The sequence below is a fragment of the Bolinopsis microptera genome, chromosome 11 (genome assembly GCF_026151205.1).
Source record: "Bolinopsis microptera isolate Bmic1 chromosome 11, MBARI_Bmic_1.0, whole genome shotgun sequence".
Taxonomy (NCBI): Eukaryota; Metazoa; Ctenophora; class Tentaculata; order Lobata; family Bolinopsidae; genus Bolinopsis; species Bolinopsis microptera.
Genome location: NC_087082.1, coordinates 13534520 through 13552633, shown reverse-complemented (window position 1 = coordinate 13552633; position 18114 = coordinate 13534520). Strand labels below are relative to the sequence as shown.

Below are 18114 nucleotides of genomic sequence, written 5' to 3'. Positions count from 1 at the left end.
TTTTGGTTTTACTGGTTTCTTCAGTCAATACTCATCAACTCATTCTTGTTTGCAGTAGTTTTGCCTAGTTAATGATTTGATTCGTCGATAAGTCTTCCTAGCTTATTTCTTCGTGATACAGATTGCAGGTCGTCTCTCATTTGCAAGTCTCATTGCAAGTCCTTAACAATGTTACTTTTGCTGTTATGTTTAATACAACTTTTTTTAACGTGTAAAAATCATGTTTAACACTATTTGTAACTTAGCATAAACATGGAAAAGTTGAAGAGCGTGTTACTCGATGAAAAGAACAAGAACATGGCGGTGGCCGCCATCTCAATGTCCCTCTGCCTAACTGCTATGCAACCAGCTGGAGTTATTCAAAACATAGCCCTTGCAGAGAGCACTGACATTGACCTCGTAACTGGGTACTATGCCGAATCAATTAAAGTAGCTTTTTCTATCATCGCAGCAGTTTTCTTTAATCCAATCTACAGTATGATTGGAATCAAGCTCACCGCACTGATCTCCACACTCCTCGTGACTGGCACATACTGGGTCATGATATGGATTGTCAGCAAGCAGTTGATATACTTTGGATCTGCACTAACCGGACTAGGACTTGGTGCTCTGTGGATTCTGTGGCCGATGGTGATAATCGACAATTCCACTCCGGAGACTAAACAGAGGAATATGGGGTTATGGTTTATGACAGTGGCTTGCGGACTTGTGATAGGAGGATTGGCCAACTACTTTTACTTCCAAAATGTGAGGCAGATATCTAAGGAGAACCGGGTTGTGGTCTACGCGGCCTGCTCAGCTGTCACTATCCTCGCTGCCATTATAGCAACTGTTGCTCTCACTGACGTAAAGAAAAAGTCGCAAGGAAAGGAAAGAGTTGACGATGTTGAAGCCGTCCCCCGTGAGGATTCGGACGAAGAGGGAGAAGAAGATGTAGATGTGATGATTTTGATGCCTGGAAAACCATCTCCAGTGCAAAAAGGCAAAGATTTGGTCCAAATCCTGGTAAATAAAACAGGATTAAAAGATTTTTTAGATTGGTTCAAAATTATGATGAAGATTCCAGAATTCTGGCTACTAGCTGTCCCGCTCTTCGCCTGGGGATTTGTATGGGGGTTCATGGTAAAGATCCTTCCCACTTCTATACCATCCATCTCCGATAACAGAGGCCTGATACCTATGATAGCCGTGATTATGGGAGTGAGCTACCTCATTGGAACAACTATCTGGAACTTCATCCGAAAGTTTACCGGCAACGGCTTCGTTGTCGTGAGTTGCTGTGTGTTTACCATTGCAGCTGCTGTACTTTCCATTTTGATTCTCCCTCAAGGTTCATCAACGGAGATTTTGGAGATTGGTTCAGTTAAGACCTACGTCCACCCTGACTCCATTTACATTGCATTGATCTGTGGTTTGATTGGACTGGGTGACAGTGGCCTGAGCATCATCTACTACACAACAGCAGGGCGGATTTACGGAAAAGGAACAGGTCCTGGGTACGCTTTGAACGGAATAGGATATCATGGTTTCTACTTCGTATCCATGTTTGCAGCTAACATCTTCAGTCTCCATACCTACTGCTATATTCTCATCGTGGGACTTGTTGCAACGGCCCTTACATTTCCCTTGGGACTAAAAAAATACATGGAATAATATATGTCTCTCTAGGAGTTTACTGAACTTTTCATTGACTGATAGTTGATAGTACGGATATTTAGCGTAGTTAACAGTAGATATAGTCAATAGTAAGAAACATTTTATTACCTATAATCATTAGAAAACGCATAAAATTTAAACTTACGATCAGCTCCAATATCTCATTTCTCAGTTCCTTTCTGACGTCATCTTTTCCCCCTAGTATAATCTCCCCTTTGCTCCAGTCAGGGAATATAAGGGCTCCTTAAGTTGAAAAGGTTAAGGTTTTTACCAATGCCAACGACCAAAAGTTGTAAACTTTAACGACAATAGTAGGATTCCTTAGACCGTACCTTATATAAGATCAATCTCCTCAGCGCCATTTAGCATTTTTTATTACGTTTAAGATGCTGTTTATTTTATGTAGGACGAGTGCACAGTGAGACATAATTTCTCGGAAAATATTCAAGAATTATTATTTTTTAATGAAAATTTGATCTTAATCACTTAGAATAATAGTTGTACAATCGACCTCTTATAGCTAATATTACGCAATTCTTAGCAAAACAATCAACCACTGTTCCAAATACTGTTAAATAGCTAATATTACGCAATTCTTGGAAAAACCGCGTTACATAGGAAACAAGAATTTCGCCGCGGTAACACCACGCACGATCAAATTTCCCTACTGCCTACAATGTAATTGTTCTACTTTATTGTATCCCAGAGTGGTGTTTGGCGCACGTGATAATCGTTTATATTATGTATATTAGGCGTGCAGAACTTGTAAAATTCTGCGCGCATCTGAAGTGTCGCCGTCGATCTGTATGTGGTTTGGTTGTAGATCATTTCATTTTTGCGCGGTTTTGTTTCGTGTTAACGATGCGTATCATGTCACGTCATATTATTGCATCGTAATTCGTATGCCAACTTTATTGACTGTAATCAACTATTCTGTTTGATGCTTACATCTACAGCAGCATCAACTATCGACTATCGAGCCTTTGATTTTATATAGGATTCTTTAAAAGCATACCGCAATCTTGATCTTAGTTGCTCCTTGAATGTAAATGTAAAGTAACATCTTTTGTCAACTATGTTTTCGCTTTTTACCATTAAGTGTCGATCAACTGTTAAGTAATCAGCAACAAGTTTATCAGCTGATATCATAATTTAATTTGTTTCGACTTGCTGAATTTTATCACTCGGTAATTTATTAAGCTTGTTTCACCAAAATAACACTTACATTGATGATTGATCCGCTCTGATGACTAATATGCTATATTAATGAATAAGAGTGAATTGTAACCCGATGGAAACCTGTGTAACAGTCGTCAAGCACCAAAAACTGGTTGCTATGCCTGTAATTAATTAACACATAACAGGCGTCGCGCGCGCAAAATAGACTCCTTTTATACACATAATTATAGGGGAGTGGTCTATATTGCGAAGGAGCAGACTTTTGTCGTCACCGCAGGTCCATCGGGATAGCTCATATATCCAAACCCGATTACTTATCCCCTACGATCTTTTTGCCTTCGGCAAGAGCAGGGAAAAAAATTATTTGATCCGGAGATCATACGGAGTGTCCCAGAAAAGGGAGATAATGAGATGCTGAGCATGAATAACCACCACTTTGCAAATCATTGCCGGTGTCACGTGCTAATCAGGAACCTGACGGAAGCTGCTGACTGGTAAGCATGCAGCTTAGTACCAGCTAATGAGGTGATCAGTTAATGAGGTTATCAGTTTTACCAGTTCCTGAATGAGTTGGATAGAGTAGTAAATTTTGGGAGTCGATTCAGTTATAGAAGCAAAGCCTCCTCAACAACAACACTTCAAGCTAATAGCTTTGGCCTTTGTTGTCCACCTTTGTTTAAAAAGCTCAATCAATACTATGTGCACCAGGACTGAACGTTAACAAACTACAGATTTACTGGCGGCCACTGTTGTTCCTACTTGCCCTTGTTGAATAATTGCAGATCAGAGGAGACTTGAGGAATTGAGGGACAGCAGTCTTACACAAATAAATGTGCTCAAAACGTACTCCATCCTCTCCAGCGATTGGGCAAACAATGATTTGAAAAATTCCTGAAATACCAACTGCTGTAAATTTTAAGAACAATAGAATTCCACAGATCTTAACCTATTTAACCTCCCCTCAAGGCTCACCGCTCAACGTCATTTAGCATTTCTTGATAACGTTTTCGATGTTGTAAATTTTATTTGTACTGATACATTTTCTTAATAACAGATTCTTCTAACGTACTATGATAATCGATTATAGTTTTGCGCTTTTTTGGTTTTACTGGTTTCTTCGGTCAATACTCATCAACTCATTCTTGTTTGCAGTAGTTTTGCCTAGTTAATGATTTGATTCGTCGATAAGTCTTCCTAGCTTATTTTTTCGTGATACAGATTGCAGGTCGTCTCTCATTTGCAAGTCCTTAACAATGTTACTTTTGCTGTTATGTTTAATACAACTTTTTTTACGTGTAAAAATCATGTTTAACACTATTTGTAACTTAGCATAAACATGGAAAAGTTGAAGAGCGTGTTACTCGATGAAAAGAACAAGAACATGGCGGTGGCCGCCATCTCAATGTCCCTCTGCCTAACTGCTATGCAACCAGCTGGAGTTATTCAAAACATAGCCCTTGCAGAGAGCACTGACATTGACCTCGTAACTGGGTACTATGCCGAATCAATTAAAGTAGTTTTTTCTATCATCGCAGCAGTTTTCTTTAATCCAATCTACAGTATGATTGGAATCAAGCTCACCGCACTGATCTCCACACTCCTCGTGACTGGCACATACTGGGTCATGATATGGATTGTCAGCAAGCAGTTGATATACTTTGGATCTGCACTAACCGGACTAGGACTTGGTGCTCTGTGGATTCTGTGGCCGATGGTGATAATCGACAATTCCACTCCGGAGACTAAACAGAGGAATATGGGGTTATGGTTTATGACATCGGCTTGCGGACTTGTGATAGGAGGATTGGCCAACTACTTTTACTTCCAAAATGTGAGGCAGATATCTAAGGAGAATCGGGTTGTGGTCTACGCGGCCTGCTCGGCTGTCACTATCCTCGCTGCCATTATAGCAACCGTTGCTCTCACTGACGTAAAGGAAAAGTCGCAAGGAAAGGAAAGGGTTGACGATGTTGAAACCGTCCCCCGTGAGGATTCGGACGAAAAAGGAGAAGAAGATGTAGATGTGATGATTTTGATGCCTGGAAAACCATCTCCAGTGCAAAAATGCAAAGATTTGGTCCAAATCCTGGTAAATAAAACAGGATTAAAAGATTCTTTAGATTGGTTCAAAATTGTGATGAAGATTCCAGAATTCTGGCTACTAGCTGTCCCGCTCTTCGCCTGGGGATTTGTATGGGGGTTCTTTGTAAAGATCCTTCCCACTTCTATAGCATCCATCTCCGATAACAGAGGCCTGATACCTATGGTAGGCGTGATTATGGGAGTGAGCTACCTCACTGGAACAACTATCTGGAACTTCATCCGAAAGTTTACCAGCAACGGCTTCGTTGTCGTGAGTTGCTGCTGTACTTTCCATTTTGATTCTCCCTCAAGGTTCATCAACGGAGATTTTGGAGATTGGTTCAGTTAAGACCTACGTCCACCCTGACTCCATTTACATTGCATTGATCTGTGGTTTGATTGGACTGGGTGACAGTGGCGTGAGCATCATCTACTACTCAACAGCAGGGCGGATTTACGGAGAAGGAACAGGTCCTGGGTACGCTTTGAACGGAATAGGATATCATGGTTTCTACTTCGTGTCCATGTTTGCAGCCAACATCTTCAGTCTCCATACCTACTGCTATATTCTCATCGTGGGTTTTGTTGCAACGGCCCTTACATTTACCTTGGGACTAAAAAAATACATGGAATAATATATGTCTCTCTAGGAGTTTACTGAACTTTTCATTGACTGATAGTTGATAGTACGGATATTTAGCGTAGTTAACAGTAGATATAGTCAATAGTAAGAAACATTTTATTACCTATAATCATTAGAAAACGCATAAAATTTAAACTTACGATCAGCTCCAATATCTCATTTCTTAGTTCCTTTCTGACGTCATCTTTTCCCCCTAGTATAATCTCCCCTTTGCTCCAGTCAGGGAATATAAGGGCTCCTCGTTCTATCCTCCATTTGTTCAAACGAGTATTATCTGCAAACATTTATGGTAGAGAAATACTTATTTTAAATAATATTTATGATAGAAAAATACTGAGAGCATGCCGCACTGAGGTGGAAATAAGAGATGTTTAAGCAGTTTTACTCGATAAAGTGTTTTATCTTAGTACGTTTTATCTAACGTATTTTATCTACCGTTGATTTGTTATTGCAGCTTGGGATGAGGCTAGACATGAAGTAATAAGGAAATTTTCTTTATCAGAAAGGACAGCTTCCTACCATAAGGAAACTAATAATGAAGCAATTATTTTATCAATGACATTTTCTACCGTTTTATTGTGAAGGTATTATAACAAATGATGATGATGTATCTATACTCAATCTTGTGACATACACTACATTACATACAGTAGTTACACCATGGACAGTATTGTGTAGGGTGTACAATATATATTTTATCTTAACCATACCTTCTTAAACTCGCAATTTCATTGTCTAAATTACACAAAAGAGCCGTGTTCATATCCTAGAGGGCGCTAATAGCTAGGGTAGACAGTAGGACTGCTATTCAGAGCGGACATCAAGAATGGTAAATGTGTGACTTAACTTTAGTTTGTAAGCTGTTCATAACTTTGTCATACACATGGTATTGGTGTTGGCAATGCACATTGCACGAATGCATGAGTATGTACTCAACGACAATATTCGTCTGAATTTCGCAAAGAAAACCCAAAGCGATCAAAAATCAAAAATATTAACATGACAACACAATAACAACACAATAACAACACAATAACAACACAATAACAACACCATAACAACTTCAGACTAACCTCTACCCAGCACGTAAAGAAGCCCGTCTCGCCCCTCACAGTTAATAGCGACAGAGTCTGCATCAAAACACCTTTTGTTAGCAGTAGCTAGTCTCTTTCTGTGCGCACTATCGTGCACTCCTGAAGGTTTAATTTATAATCTTAGAACAAGGTTATGAGATATTATTGAGTATTATATAATAGTCATAGTGTTACGACGTTTATCACTTTGATTTTCAACCTACTTTGGTTTTTCTATACATCAGATAAATCAGATTTATAATTACGTAAGCAGACATCATTATTGGATATTTTCCAAACACAATGGTCAATTTCATTATACGACAATTATCACGTCATGGTTAACACTAAACAATTAATTTTAATGAAATTTTGCTACTCTGGTGACAGTTTGGAACACATACCATTCCTTTGAAATTACAGCACAATGGGTATAATTTGAAGATTTGGTAGATTTGCAGATTCCTTACAATCGCCTAATTCTCAGAATTATAAGGATTAATTCAGTACCGATCAACCACTAATTCAGTGATAATTACTAAAGATAATTACAACAGAGAGACAGCTCACAGCAATCTCGTATTATTGTCTATTAAATAAGATTTCTGTTTAAATTATGGTCTGTCAGATAATAAACTCACTTGTATCTTATATACCTTACAGTGTACAAAGTGTACAACCTAACTGGAAGTAGCGACTGTTGTGGCAGAAATGTGGCTGTACAATGCTAATACCACTGGAGAGTATGAAAACAAGCTCACAACATTAGCTGATCACACCTGATAACTCTACAAAATAACCGCCTAACTTTTAGATGCGATGAAAAAGCATTGCAATTATCTAATTATCCAATTATCTAAATTAGATTGGTCCGCATGTGGTAATGTGGAGATCATACCTTCTAATGAGAGTGTATAAACCTTGCTGTGTATAGGAATGTAGCAGGTAGCTACTATGAACTGTTAACTACGCTTATTATTCACACACTTAGTAGTTGATTGCGGGAGTCTTTACATTAAGAACTAAAGCCGCGCTATATCATCCACCAACTAGACTCAGTAAGATTACTAGTTACACTCAGCAACATAGAAAACTATAATCTTGTCTCTTTAAACATGTAACGTTCACCCAATGTGGACTCACTCCACATTTGAATACGATAGTTCTAAAAACAACAACGCAGAAATACAACCAGTCAATCACTCTTCACAACAAACCAAACCCCCGGCACTAAAAAGCTAAAACTTAAACTTACTAAGAGTAATAGTTGGCTCGAGTACTGGAGGGGGTGGCGTATCCGGCTTGTCCGGATCACGGATCTGACCGATATTCTTCCTAGCTGAGATGGACCTACGGAACTCGAGGACCCCCCTCTCAGCCCCGTACATTTCGTAGCAACAGTAAACACAGGCCGTATACTATAAAAGCGAAACACAGATAATAGACAAACGTATAGTACAAAACGCGGAGAACGTGTGAGTGACAGTGAGTAAGCGGCAAGAACCGCTATAATTATCATAAGTGTAATGTGAGGTCTATTATGTAATGTTACGCTAAACGATTGTTATACTTGCGGCAAGGGATGATAGGGAACAACAGCTAGATACTGAGGGAGGTGCGAGAAAAGTTATGCGACTCTAGCTGGGTGCGAAACTATTGAAAGTCGTGCATGAAAACGTCGTTATTTAACTACAATTTAACTACAATTTATCTGTCTTAGTTAGCTAGAGCCGACGGCAATTAACTCCTTCACGACAAAAAGCTCGTATAATCACGAAAATACCGTGTCATTAACACAAGAGAGCACAGTTATACTCATGGACTGAAGCACGAACGCATCACTCCTCGTCCACTAAAAATTGGAAACTATTTATTAACGATTACAGGGTGACGGCGTATATAATAAAGCCCGCGGCGTAAAGCAAAGGAGAGTAATCCTCTCAACCAGGTCGATTGAATATTTTAGCGAAAGCTCCAGTGATCCTACAGGAAAACTGGCGGTTTGATGCAGCCGATCAGCGTTGAGGATGACACCGTTTCCGCCAATCGCAGCCACGAAGATAGGTCAGCTGACCAGTGTTGAATCAGGAAATTCATATAGCAAGAGTTTGTCATTGCATGTGTGTTAATATATTATGTAAATGATAGTAAACAGCTGCGTTGGCTTGCTCACAGTATGATTTGAACTTGATGAGCAGGCTGTTGGAGTGTTTCCATCTTTTAATTGATTCTTTCTTTAATTCGGATTGAAATAGTATTTGTTTTTGACAATTGTATACGTAGTCGTGCTCGGAAGGTTTTAACTGTTTTATTTTCTTTCCGAAAGAAGTTAGCTCTGGTGTTACTGTAGGAAGCGACGTCACTTTCTTTTGGCACGTGATTGATCAATCAGTTTACAGCAAAGATCAATCAAATAAGAGCTGTCACTCTGCATTCGTCAAAGTAAAGTGTTGACGCAGCCCAAACATATCAGCATACCATAGATCAAATTCTTTTTGACAACACTTATTAAGTATTAGTAATGTAGAAGACGAATGAACCATCAGCTACTCATCGGGACCTGATTGTCGTGCTTAGTTTATAGCATGTTATTTTGTGATTATTCAGGAGGAGGGCATGGATCATTTATTTAATTTTTATCAACTACTAAACACTTAAAACTAATATCTAACACTCAAAACTAATATCTAAGATGTCATAAAATTTAGAAATCGTTCTTAAATAGTTCTGGGTAGATATTATCATTAAGAAAACCAAACCAGCAAGAGAGCGTGCTAAAGAATATTCAGAATATTCATAAAATAATAGATGGCAGGCATGGCTCGTTCTCAAAGAGAAATAAACACGAAGTGTGACTAATATTAACTGATTTTAAACTTTAGATAAGCCCTGTCACAGATTGATTATTAAAATTTCCGTTTAAAGTTCATTTTCTCACTAAATGCCATGAAGAAAATCTAGGATTACCTAGTAAGTAAATGAATGAAACGCAGGGTACCTTCAATTTGTCAAAGATTGAGCAACCAGTCATCAGAGGGGTGATGCAGGGGGGGGGGGGGGGGGGGGAGTGGTCAAATGTGAGACTCCCTCCATTCTTGTCTATTGAAGTTGTCGACCATCGCCCAAATTAATATGTTACCAATTTAGCACAAATTCTTCAGCCCTCTCAAATGTGTTTAAAAACATTGTGACAGTGTTGCAATCTTTCCCGAGTTTTTCAAAAAATTACATTCGAATTGGAGGAATTTAAAATATCTGTCCCTCAGTTCCACAAAACAAGTAATTCAGTAACAGGAACGGAAATCATTGATTTTCTTACCATCGACTTCATTATCCGAGACAGAGCATTTCTCAGAGTTTCTATCAGTGTCACAGAGATCTTCTCCTAAATACATTTATCACGTGACTCTGTGTCTCGGTGTGTCTTGTTCCAATCACATGATTTAACACGCGTGGAAAACCTTTCAAGGTTATACTGGTTAAAATAAACCAGGCATTATTAACCGAATGCATAGTCTGACTTCTGAGCAGCATAATATATATTCGAAGATAACAACAAAATGGCAATTGGCAACCTGATAAAAAAGTAACAACTCAAAAGAAACAACTAGAGCGTAAAAGAGACAACCAGAGCAAATCCCGTCGAATCAGTAGAGTAAAATGCGCTCCGTTACTATAAAGCTTTAAGAATGATTACTATGCGAATATATTAACGGTATCATGTTCCAGAATATAAACTTAGCTGAAAACCGGAAACCATTTTCAAGATTTTCACAGGAATTTTAGCGGTGAGAATGTAGTTAAACATCCTGTGATATTATGGAAGCAACTCAAGAACTAAGCATAATCGTACAGTGTAACCAAACTCAACAAATGTACGAGCAAAACAGGGCAGGGAATCTCCCAAGTTTGCACACCTCTCTGGTGAAAAGTTACAACTAATCAAAAGCCTCGTAACAGAAAATATCAGACGGAAGCAGGAATTTACGCACTAGAGCTATCAGTTTGCAGCGTATAATACTGGAATTCCACGGGGCGTGCCAAATCAGTTCGTAGGTATTAATCATAGTCAAATAGCCGTAAAAGGAAGTGTTTTAGTAAACATCAGTTTAGTTAAGTAGGGGAATCCAATTAAAGGTATGTAGAGTCAAGCTGGTATACATACCATGCGTGAGGAGATGAAATACATATTTAATATTTAAACTGCATCACAGAAGATATTACAAGCCATATGCACTATGTTAGGTCATTACATATGAGTATATATTATGGGTATATTGTGTGCACTGTGATTACCACAGAATGGCACATGTGTTTAAAATACTGGACTAACGAAAAGCATTATGTTTTAATGTTTGGACAGACTAAGTAGTACTAGTAGTATCAACATGTTCAATATCACTACCTACGACATGGCTATAGTATCAACATGTTCAACATTAGTTCAACAATTCAGCTACAGTGGTATCATACTCTATATCAGTCTCAACACATAAATGCTCTAAGTTTAATAGGCTAAATCGTTACACGAACACGAATCGAAAAAGGCGCCTACAAAACAACTACTCAAAATTCTTTTGTAAAAATCTCCCTTGCTATTACTTTAACTTGTGACGTCACAAAAAGAGAGAAATGTCGAAAAAAAAGCTTTTAGAGAATAAAGATCATTATTATATTCGGGGTTGTTGCGTAATGGCTAGGTCTGACGTCTTGTCCTAATCACATGGGCAGTCATATTAAAAAGGCAACAAGTATAATGAGTTTTTTACAAAAATATGAAAACAAATGGCGACGTTTCGCAACTTAGGACAGTTAGGAGATTCAATCAATGAAACGTGTTCTGACGAAGCTATGTTGCGAAATGTCGGCAATTGTTTAACAATTTTTAGAGAGAGATAGCTGTTTTACTTGTCCCAATATCAAAATAAAGATCAAGCACTGCTAGAAGAATGAGAATATTTTATTATTGATGTTAAAAGTCATACAATTTTGAATACTAAAAACAAAAATGTCAGAATTTCGCGAATTCAATCCACACAAATACACATAAAGGAAAAGAGTAAGAGCATACGAGAGTAGAAACCAACCACGAAATACAATACTTTAACACGCGTCAAAACTTTTAAAAGAGACAGCAAAATCATATCTTTTAAAAACATGAACTTCCAAACACGGCCAACTTCATGATCAACACTACGAATATTAAAACAGCAAATCAAAAACCCAACACAGCGTTATCTGAACTTTAAAATACAAGATAGGCAAACCAACTGAGAGGACAACAAGGAAACCACATACCCACACCGTACACGAGGAGGGGGTGCTCACGTTATATAACATTATCATAATATATTAACATATAATGTTATATTAGATATCGTGTGAAGGCCTAACAAGGGTTTATTGAATTTTATAAGAGTATATTTCACCGCTACTTGATACGTGAACTTTTACGTAACCAACGAATTAATTTATGGGCCGGTAAAGTGGCAGAGGCGTTAAAGTAGAATATTTACACGCTAGTTTCTAATGTAGTATTTACGGAACATTTGGTGGGATTTATCGATAGAATTCCACGTGTATGAAATTATCCAGCAAAACTAAAATAAAACGATGTATTGATCTGTAAAGGGATATCAAGAGAGAGAACGGATTTTGAGCCATGGTAACAACAAATCTACTTATTAAAGGTAAAAATCAATTAAGGGGGATGGAGCATCAAGTCAACTTGTCTTGTTAGTAAATGATTCTATAAATAAATGGTAACTCGGTAATCTGCCGATGCATATCTGGGGCACACCTCGGGCACACTTCGGGCACAAACTCGGGCACGCCTGCAGGGCACATCTCGGTCACATCTCGGGCAGAAAGCACACCTCGGACAGAACCACCTGGGGCACACCTGGGGCACATCTCGGGCAAAACCACCTGGGGCACGGTCATTCGGGCAATATGAATTATGGCTGGGCTACTAACCTCACAATAATAAATGATAGATATCATTATTTATATTACTTATATTGGTGACAGTATTAAACTATATGTATGAGCAATATAATTATCAGAGACACACAGCTAACACTATCATTCGATATAATGGCTCGCACTTTCCTCTCCTACGAAGATCTCAGAAGAACTGGAGTCCTCTCTTTAGAAGCCACAGCTCTACAGTACTGCCTCGATGTGGAACTCCTACGTCCTATTTTGCCCGAGATGTGCCCGAGGTGTGCCCGATGTGTGCCCGAGGTGGTTCTGCCCGAGGTGTGCCCAAGGTGTGCTTTCTGCCCGAGATGTGCCCGATATGTGCCCCAGGTGTGCCCGAGTTTGTGCCCGAGGTGTGCCCGAGTTGTGCCCCAGATGTGCATCGGCAGATTACCGAATTGCCAAATAAATACCAGCGAATAATATGCATATTATTATGTCAACATAATTTTCACGGGATTCGTAGCCACGTCAAGCCGGCGCATTCTAATCGGAATTTCAGATAACTTTCATTGCTCCCTTTATCTGGATTCTCCGAAATATTGTTTCCGTTTTATTTAGTGTTGCGTTGCTGTTGGGATTTCATTTTCTGTGTTGAAGTGCTAGTGGGGGGGGGGGGGGGGGTTGGGGTGTGCGGGCAGCTTTGATTTAAATTTGATCGTCCACAATAATATTGACTGTTGAGGTATATCCTTTTTGTTGGCCAAAGAAAACAGCACCATTTAGATTTTAGGTTAACGGAAAGAGTCAATTTCAAAATAATATGGTTATTTTAAGTAGTAAATAATATGTTGTTTAACCTCAATAACAAGTCAAACAAATACATACATCAGTGTAGTTAATTAAACATTAAAGGAGAGTCCTATTCTTCGATAACTAAGCAACATAAAAAAGCGATTAAGGAATCGACTAAAATATGTAGAACTAAGAGCAAGTACACAATATTTGATGATGTAACAGGTGGCTGGTGGTACCAGGGTACTGGGTAGTTGTTCAGACAATCCACAAGGTAACCCCCTCCTCCCCCACCTAGACTGTGTACAATCGAACTGCTTGAATTTCTCAAATAAGTGCAGGTGCTTCTCCTCACCACAAGAATCATTACGAAAGCAAAATTCTGAGAAAAGATCCACGAGAAATCATGTACGGCGCACAAGCAACAGTTACCTACTAAATTACGAGGCCTTTGTTCGAAGTTATAATTATTTTGTTTGTGTATTGTCTGTTGTCGTTATAGATTACATCATCCTGCACAGAAATACATTGCTCATCTGATGAGTGATGTTTTATAACTAACAATGAAATATAGGACATTTGTCATATTGTAGGAACATGACAAAGGAACTAGTAGTACGATCCTGAGCCAGCTACGAATTATAGCAATAATTTGAAATATAATCTTAGGTTTGCCTCGCATCTATAATCTTGAAATTAATTTTTGAGTTGGTAAATGGTATGCAATTCCGTACGCGTACTTAGCATTTAGATTGTGAATATTGTGATATAACAATGTGGCATGAACAAGTTCCATAAATAATGGATACCATTCACTGTGTATTAATTTTCATTTATAAAATTTAACTCAAAGGTTTAAAAGTCAAGTGTACGGCGTAAATAAAACAAACCTCGATTAAGCAAAGAAATTTAGATAAGACTCGTAGCAGAATGGACAATTATATGCACATTATAAACAACAAGTTGCATAATTTTCTTGCTACTAAGTTTGTTGAATATCTGAATGATCCAGCAACTTGACCGAGCCTATGACTTATTAAATATTTTAACCTGCAACTGTCTGTCGGGCAACCAGCCAAAAGGCTTATTGCATACCACAAACCAGTTATGTCATTAGTGCATCCTTTTACATCCTCAAACAGTTATAATGAGATCAACTACATCTCTAGTAATTATCTGAGCTACACTAGAATAGAATTCGAAATTAGCTAATTTATGGGTCCATGCTAATTGCTTGTACAGGAGCTGCATCTGTATTCTGTACTCGATATCTGTGTTTTGGTGAGCCACAAGCCACGGGTAATTTAATTACATACAAGTTTTTTGCATAATGAGCTACATTACATTTTCGGTAACTAATAATTTCTAGATTTGTGACAAAGTGTAGACTAAAGAAGTTAACACTTTTCCCTGAAACTAAAAACCGTTAGAGGACATTAATTATTATATCTTAATATACGACAAACCTGTACTTTTCTGCATGATGAGGTTTTGTTTTGCATCACTGGTTTCCCTTCTCTGATAGCCAGGCATAGACTCCTCCGCAATAGTCATAGCTGCTTAGCTGGATTATAAACTTCATGTTATACAACATATAGTAATATATACATAAATAATGCATTTATAATAAATAACAGGATCATGCAGTACAAATAGAATGTACTGTGGTAAAAACATCTTCACACCGTATACTGTACAAAAAAAACCATCAAAAGATTCGTCCAACATTGCCTACAGCGAGCTATAACCTTTATTTAATTCAACTCTTCTAAAGTGTTCTTAACCAAATTACGGTCATTAAGATCATCCATCAATATTCAATAATTTAAGAAGAATTTTACCGGAACAATCTACACAACCTTTTAATTTTTCATTCATAGTTACAGCAAAAGAAAGAGATACATTGGCAGGTGTATTGTCTTCACTACCTAAAATATTACCGAACATTTTCCTTCTCATTTCGTCTACACGTTCTGAAAAGGGTATTGTCTGACATACAGGGGGGGCCAAAAATCAGTACCCATACGTTGAACTTAATTATAACTCAGTCACTGAATGCCAAATTGAATTCTTTCTGGTATGACTTACCACTGGTTCGAGGAATTTGTCAAATCGAAAAATAATCGTGTTCATTATTTTCAAATGAAGGTCCATTTTCGCATTTATTTGATAGTTTGGATAGTCGGATCGAGCCAAATTTTATTGAATTGTGTTTGTCCATTTAAATTACGTTTGTGAAAAAAGAGAGTTCTAGCTTCTCAGATGACCGAGATATGAAGCATAATGAGTTTGTTCATTACGTGTGATCAGGTGATCGGATTGAGGCTAGATCCGCATTATGGGAATCGTGCAGAGAGCCCAATTACGGTGTCGTAATTGGGTAATCATTGATTACCCAATCAATTTTGCTAACGAGATAAACAAATCGCTTGATAACTTGTCCCATTTATTGAGCATCGTCTCCCTGGCAGCCCAGCTGTTAGCGTGTAGAGCATCACTGAGACCACTTGAGCTTTGTACAACTCCATGTTTAATGAGATCTTAACGAGCCAAACCTTCTCAAGCTTGGTATTTGAGAGGAGGGATTGCATTATACAGCTCAACACCCTTAGCAAACTGTTTTCTGCCCTGTACTGTGTGTAATGTGTAAAACATGTGTTCATGTGCTAGTTTTTGCATTATGCATGGTAAGTTCTAACTTCGGTGTAATATTTGAAATTCTGCCTTATGTTAGAATAATTTAATTAATTAATTAGCTTTCTTCTGTAGTATTGTATGCAGACCGCAGTCAAGAAAACAACAAAATTTGTCAAGAAAACAACAAATTTTTATTTAAATCAATTATAGCAACAATTTGAAATACTTTAAAGTTATTCCATTACTCAGAAACTTGTTGGTTTTTCTTGGGAGGATTATGAGGATATAGCCTGACTGACAATTTTCTCGACTGACTGACAATGTTTCTTCTTTTCCCCATTTAGAATACAAAGATTAGTACATTTTAGCTTATGATTAATATTATATTTTTACCTATAGTTTACCTAGATTGCTTGTATCACGTTTTGATGAGTCTATAGTACTATAATACAACGAGTATGGGGTGCGAAATTTCATAATTCCAAAATATCTCAGATATACAGTGGTATTTGTATAAGCTTTGAACAGTAAGCAATTTCAGTCAATTAAAAATGGGCTTGGTGTGCTCTTTTTCGAAAAAAAAGCAGCTCCTAACCTCTGCTTTGTATAAGGTCTGGCTTGTACACAAGTGGTGTGTTTGTCGAGGTCAATCAATCCTGTACAAATCATTTTTTAGATTTTAGAAGTTATAGGCATCAGCGAATAGCCTCGATCAGACACCGGACAAAACCGCCAGGCAGCTCCCACCTGCCACCTCTGCATTGTGAACACTGATGGAACCACCAGGCTTGACACAGGCCAAGTTCCTGGAAGCATCAAACATCTGTCTTGTGTCGTCAGTGTTGGTGATGACGGTCTCAACAAGACGGTCAGCTTCTAGATCCTAAACTTCAACTAGCACTGTTATTGATGTTACTCTTCACTCTTGATGTCATTCTTCTTTCTTACAAGCTCCTTGATCTTGGTGCCATTGCTATGGTAGAGCTTTCTAGTGCCTTTTTTTTATATACAAAGGGTCTTTTCAGCACAGTCCTTGATGTCCGCTTCGAGCATGTTTTGTCTCGTACTCTGGTCATCTGGGTACTCCTTGCAGTTCACTGTTTGTCTGATAGCGTTCTGTTGACTGAGATCATGGTCAGTCCACAAAGATGTCTGCACACAACACTTGATTGCTGCAGCACTCAGCAGGCTACTTTTTGAGTACCAGGTAGCACTTATGACTTATCAAGCAATCTGAAAACAACAAAGCAGTGATCACCTATATGCAGGTGCAGAACACAAGTCGAGTCCTAGTTCGTTGTTAATATACATTGAAAATATGATGGACTAACAGACTGAGTGTCGCCTTATAGTCTATGTAATAAGCGCTATGAGTTGGCACAGAAATTTTGTCTCCGATTGTGATAAATTTGTTACCAAAAGTTGCCTTTAAGTGTGATCAATAATGACAATTAACCGTGCAGCACGATCAGATAAGGTCGAGCTGTATGTGGGCCTTTTGTGCATTGCAAGTGTGTTAAAAGGACGAAAAATGCACAAGTTCTTGCCTAAAATGCCTATAACTTATAATATTTGAAGAACCAAATTTTTTAAAAACAAAAAAAAATTCAAAAACTTCTAACTTCACACACAAATTTTGAAAATAATTGATAATGTTCCACTAAATTTTTAAACATTAGTATCAAAAGTTTTATCTCGCTGAGCTAATAACGACTCCATACTCCATAGTAATAATGTAAAAATAACTGAAACTGTGGAAGTTATAAGCAAAAAACTGCAAACTTTGTGCGAAAAAAGTTGATACATGTTACGTATTACTGGGCCGCGCTCAGCCTGTCATTCCGCCTAATCTCTTTATGTTTATGAACATGATACCCTGAGGTCCCTTGTAGCGCGATGCGTTACTGTGCCGCACCGCGCACTTAATAAGGCTTCTCACAGCTAGATCGGCGAGATGCGCTACTGTGCCGCGCCGAGCTGCCATGAATTGACATCGTCAATTAAGAGGTCCCCAGGTAAGTTACGTATCACAAATATCAGAGATAGTATATATTACCTTTTTTATATATATTACCGCCTTCGGCGGCGCGCGCTTCGCGCGCGAAAAGTGGCATGCAACGTATGCAG

At 38.2% G+C, this 18114-nt stretch overlaps 1 protein-coding gene across 3 annotated transcripts in view; it reads right to left on the bottom strand.

The window, feature by feature from the left end:
- LOC134823784 (uncharacterized) overlaps positions 1–14910 on the bottom strand; it is a 33002-nt gene extending 18092 nt beyond the window's left edge. The window contains exons 1-3 of one of the 3 annotated variants that reach the window (XM_063835349.1): positions 14817–14910; positions 6634–6753; positions 5701–5834 (exon numbers count right to left, since the gene is read on the bottom strand). In XM_063835349.1, the coding sequence (XP_063691419.1) occupies positions 5701–5834; positions 6634–6753; positions 14817–14904 (342 nt within the window). In that variant the 5' untranslated portion in view covers positions 14905–14910. Of the gene's footprint in view, positions 1–5700; positions 5835–6633; positions 6754–7888; positions 8118–9952; positions 10097–14816 lie in introns of those variants that run through there. The other 2 variants (XM_063835351.1, XM_063835348.1) reach the window with 2 other exon arrangements.
- Positions 14911–18114: the final 3204 nt, after the last annotated feature.